The sequence below is a fragment of the Corylus avellana genome, chromosome 2 (assembly GCF_965113065.1).
Source record: "Corylus avellana chromosome 2, dhCorAvel1.hap1.2, whole genome shotgun sequence".
NCBI classification, from domain to species: Eukaryota; Viridiplantae; Streptophyta; class Magnoliopsida; order Fagales; family Betulaceae; genus Corylus; species Corylus avellana.
This window is the reverse complement of record NC_142491.1, coordinates 29,401,535-29,406,111: the sequence shown is the minus strand read 5'-3', so window position 1 is coordinate 29,406,111 and position 4,577 is coordinate 29,401,535. Positions and strand designations below refer to the sequence as shown.

Sequence of the window (4,577 nt, the reverse complement as noted above, 5' to 3'; positions counted from 1 at the left end):
TATTTTAAGAAGTTATAAAACAAAACAAAACAAAAATTTTCATTTTTTATAACAAAAAAAAAATTGAAAATTTTTAATTTTTTTCTTATACAAAGGATTTTTTTTTTTTTTTTAATTTTAAATTTGCCACACTTTGAATTTTTTTATTTTAGTTTTAGATTTTTTTTAGAAGTTTTAGTATTTTTTTTATTTTTATTTTACTAAGGGTGGTTTCTTCATTGGGAGGACATTGATAATTTTTGATAGTTTAGAAAAACATTATCACAATTAAAAGTTTAAAAAAATATTAACAATTATGTGATAATTTGAAGGAGTACGTAGACTTTTCTTAATAATTTTATACCCTAAATTGAAAGCAATTTCATTGATCCGATTTTGATACAACACTGATTATACGAACCCAATTCAACATTATACTTGCAAAGTATTCTATAAATAAAGGCACCCAGCGTAACAGAGATGGCCAGGTGCACGTGTCGCCACCCACCCTTTGACTTTCTTCTTTGTGATTTACCATTGTCAGTGAGTTGTTGCCAAATCTAAAATGCTCACGTTACATCCCAAACCTACCGGCTATTGCCGGTCACCCTTTTCCTCCCACTAAATGTTCACCTCCACGCCATCCTTCTCCGCCATTTTCTCTCTCCCGGCTACTTTTGCTCTCTCTCTAAAATTCTCCTTCATATATACAGAATAACTCACAACTGAAAAAGAAGAGAAAGAGAAAGAACTCTCTTTCGTTCTTTCATGGAACCACAAGCGTGTTGAAGTCAGAGCCACCATTTCTCTTCCTCGCCCATCTCTATCCATCTCTGACAGGTGTGTTTGCCTTTTTCTTTCTTCTTTTTATTATATTCACGAGGAGAGCAACAAACACCCTTCTTTTTTTCTCTTCGCTGCTTGATTTGTTCCTCACCCAGAATGGCTCAAACCCATCACCCCAACTCCATAAAATCTTGATTCTTTTACAGGGTTTTGCTGGCACTTGATGATACAATCCCTCTGTCTCTCTCTGCCTCTCTGTCTCTCTGTCTCTCTCTTGTGTGCGCGCTTTTCCAAACATGGGTGTTCAAGATTTCTGGGTGATGATCATTGTTCTTGGCCTTTGCTTCCAATCCCAGCTTCTGAATTCTCAGAATCTGACATGCCATCAAGATGACCGGAGGGCATTGAAGGATTTCTTCGCAGGTTTGGAGTCGGTTCTTGATGGGTGGAGCTCCAATTCTTCTCCTGATTGCTGTAAATGGCCAGGAATCACTTGCAACTCTTCCTTCTCCCTCGGTGTAAACGATTCTGTCCCCTCCAATAGAGTTGTTAAGCTGGAGCTTAACAACACAAGACTAAGTGGTAAACTCTCTGGAGCACTAGGCAACTTGACTCAGCTCACAACCCTCAATCTCTCCCGCAATTCCCTCAAAGGAGGGCTTCCTGCGTCCCTTTTCCATTTGCAAAATTTAGAGGTCCTGGACTTGAGCACTAATTACTTTTCTGGTCCATTTCCGGCAACCATTGATTTACCTTCAATCCAGTCCATTGACATATCTCAGAACCTCTTGAAAGGCAGTATTCCCGATGGCATCTGCGATAATTCAAGTCGAATTCGGGTTCTGAATCTGGCTGAAAACTCCTTCTCCGGTAGTCTTCCACCAGGACTTGGGAATTGTAGCTCGTTGGAACAACTCTGTCTCGGCTCGAATGAACTCACAGGTCGCTTATCTGAAGATATATTTCGGCTACAGAAATTGGAGCGGTTGAGTCTTCTAGAAAACAAGTTTTCAGGGCAGCTGAGCAGCGGAATCGGTAACCTTACTAGCCTTGTTCGTTTGGATATATCCTCTAATGAGTTTTCAGGCAGCATCCCAGATGTTTTTTATAATTTGGGAAAGTTGGAGTACATGGAAGCCCTTTCAAACAATTTCAGTGGTAAAATTCCACCGTCCTTGTCCATTTCACCCACTCTCACTTTGCTTAATTTGAGGAACAATTCTTTGGAGGGTCAAATTCATCTTAATTGTTCATTAATGGCTAGTCTGGCCTCTCTTGATTTAGGCTCTAATCGTTTTTCCGGTTCTGTGCCTGATACTCTTCCGACATGTCGGGGTTTGAGAACCGTAAATCTTGCCCGGAACAATTTCAGTGGCCAAATCCCAGAAACCTTCAAGAATTTTCAGTCTCTCTCTTACCTCTCGCTCTCAAATTCCAGCTTCTATAATCTTTCCTCTGCTCTTCAAATCCTCCAGCAATGCAGGAACCTGACTACTTTGGTCCTTACCCTGAACTTCCCTGGTGAGGAATTGCCTGCTGATCCTTCTCTCCATTTTGACAACCTTAAAGTTCTCGTTATTGCAAATTGTAGACTCAGAGGTTCAATAGCAACATGGTTGAGAAATTGTAACAAATTGCAGTTGTTGGATTTGTCCTGGAATCGGTTGGAAGGAACTATTCCAGTGTGGCTTGGCAACTTTGAATCTCTCTTTTACTTGGACCTTTCAAACAACTCATTTACAGGGGAGATTCCAAGAAGCTTTGCTGGATTAGAGAGTCTCATCTCCCGGAATATCTCATTGGAGGAAACCTCCCGGGATTTCCCATTGTTCTTGAAAAGGAATGTGAGTACGAGAGGATTGCAGTATAATCAAGTTAGGAGCTTGCCACCAACACTGGACCTAAGTCACAACAATCTTAATGGAACAATCTGGCCGGAGTTTGGGAACCTGAAAAAGCTCATTATTTTGGATTTGAAATTTAACTATCTATCAGGACAAATTCCTAGCGATTTATCGGGGATGACAAGCTTGGAGAACCTGGATTTGTCGCATAACAATCTTTCAGGGACAATACCACCTTCATTACAAAAACTCAGCTTTTTGTCAAAGTTTAATGTTGCAGAAAATCATCTATCTGGGGAAATCCCTTCAGGTGGGCAGTTTCAGACATTCCCAAATTCGAGCTTCCAAGGTAATAATTTTACTTTTTGTGGACCGTCTTGTCGTCGATCAATTGACAAAGCTCCTAATCCAGGACCACCCAACAAATCAGTAAGTAAAAGAGGACCTCTCATTGGAATGGTTATTGGGATTGTTTTTGGGACAGCTTTTCTTCTTGTCGTCTTGTTCATAATTTTGTTGCGAGCACATAGCCGAAGAGAGGTTGATCCTGAGAAAGAAGGTGATACTAATGATAAGGGTTTGGTAGAACTTGGGTCAAGATTAGTGGTTTTGTTCCAAAACGTGGAGAACAATAAAGAGCTGTCTATTGATGACCTTTTAAAATCTACCAGCAATTTTGATCAAGCTAATATTATTGGTTGTGGGGGTTTTGGTCTTGTTTACAGAGCCACACTCCCTGATGGCAGGAAGGTTGCAATCAAACGTCTCTCCGGTGACTGCGGTCAGATGGAAAGAGAATTCCGAGCTGAAGTCGAAGCCCTCTCAAGAGCTCAGCATCCAAATCTTGTCCTTCTTCAAGGGTATTGTATGTACAAAAATGACAGGCTCTTAATATACTCTTACATGGAAAACAGTAGCTTGGATTATTGGTTACATGAAAGGCTTGATGGTTTAACCTGCCTAGATTGGGATACAAGGCTCCAAATTGCTCTAGGGGCAGCAAGGGGGCTTGCTTATTTGCACCAATCTTGCGAGCCCCATATCCTTCACAGAGATATAAAGTCGAGTAACATCCTTCTAGATGAAAATTTCGAAGCCCACTTAGCCGATTTTGGTCTTGCAAGGCTCATACTCCCCTACGATACTCATGTGACAACTGATCTTGTAGGGACTCTAGGCTACATCCCTCCAGAATATGGCCAAGCCTCCGTTGCCACTTACAAGGGAGATGTGTATAGTTTTGGGGTTGTTCTTTTGGAACTTCTTACCGGAAGGAGGCCGATGGACATGTGTAAGCCGAAAGGATGCCGGGATCTAATTTCTTGGGTGTGTCAGATGAAGAAGGAGAAGCGTGAAAGTGAGGTGTTTGATCCCTTCATATATGACAAGCAGCATGATAAGGAAATTTTGCGGGTGCTTGACATTGCTTGTCTTTGCTTGAGTGAATGCCCTAAAGTGAGGCCTTCAACTCAGCAGCTAGTTTCTTGGCTTGACGACATCCACAGAAATATCTAGTTTTCTTATGTAACCAAGCAAAATTCTGGTTGTATACACTCTTGTAAGTAGATTACGTTTTTGTATTCTAAACAGTGATCCTGTTGTAAATAATAAAGAAAAAGAGAACTGTTGTCTTCACCATTTATTGTGTTTACATACCTTCTGCATTATCATCACAGTATAAGAATCATGGGTGGCCTTAAGATATATAAGCTAGGTGGCATCCTACTCGTATAAATTCCAATGGCGATGTATTAAGGCTCCTATTGATTCGACTATCTTTCTATTTAAAATTATAATCCAATTGAGCTGAGCTGAGTCTCAACTTGATAACACTAATGGAGTGATTGAATCCAAAAAAGCTCAGCTACCGTGTCTGCGAGGGCACGATATTCAACTTCGGTGCTTGTTCATGACACTGTATATTGCCAGGAAATCAAGTTGGTGTATGCAACGGCACGATATTCTGCT

At 40.6% G+C, this 4,577-nt stretch overlaps 1 protein-coding gene across 1 annotated transcript; it reads left to right on the top strand.

Moving 5' to 3' along the window:
* Positions 1-680: 680 nt before the first annotated feature.
* Positions 681-4,244, top strand: PSKR1 (phytosulfokin receptor 1). The gene is made up of 2 exons (XM_059578885.2): positions 681-819; positions 972-4,244. The coding sequence occupies exon 2, from the start codon at positions 1,062-1,064 to the stop codon at positions 4,122-4,124; it is 3,063 nt and encodes a 1,020-aa protein (XP_059434868.1). The 5' UTR covers positions 681-819; positions 972-1,061; the 3' UTR covers positions 4,125-4,244.
* Positions 4,245-4,577: the final 333 nt, after the last annotated feature.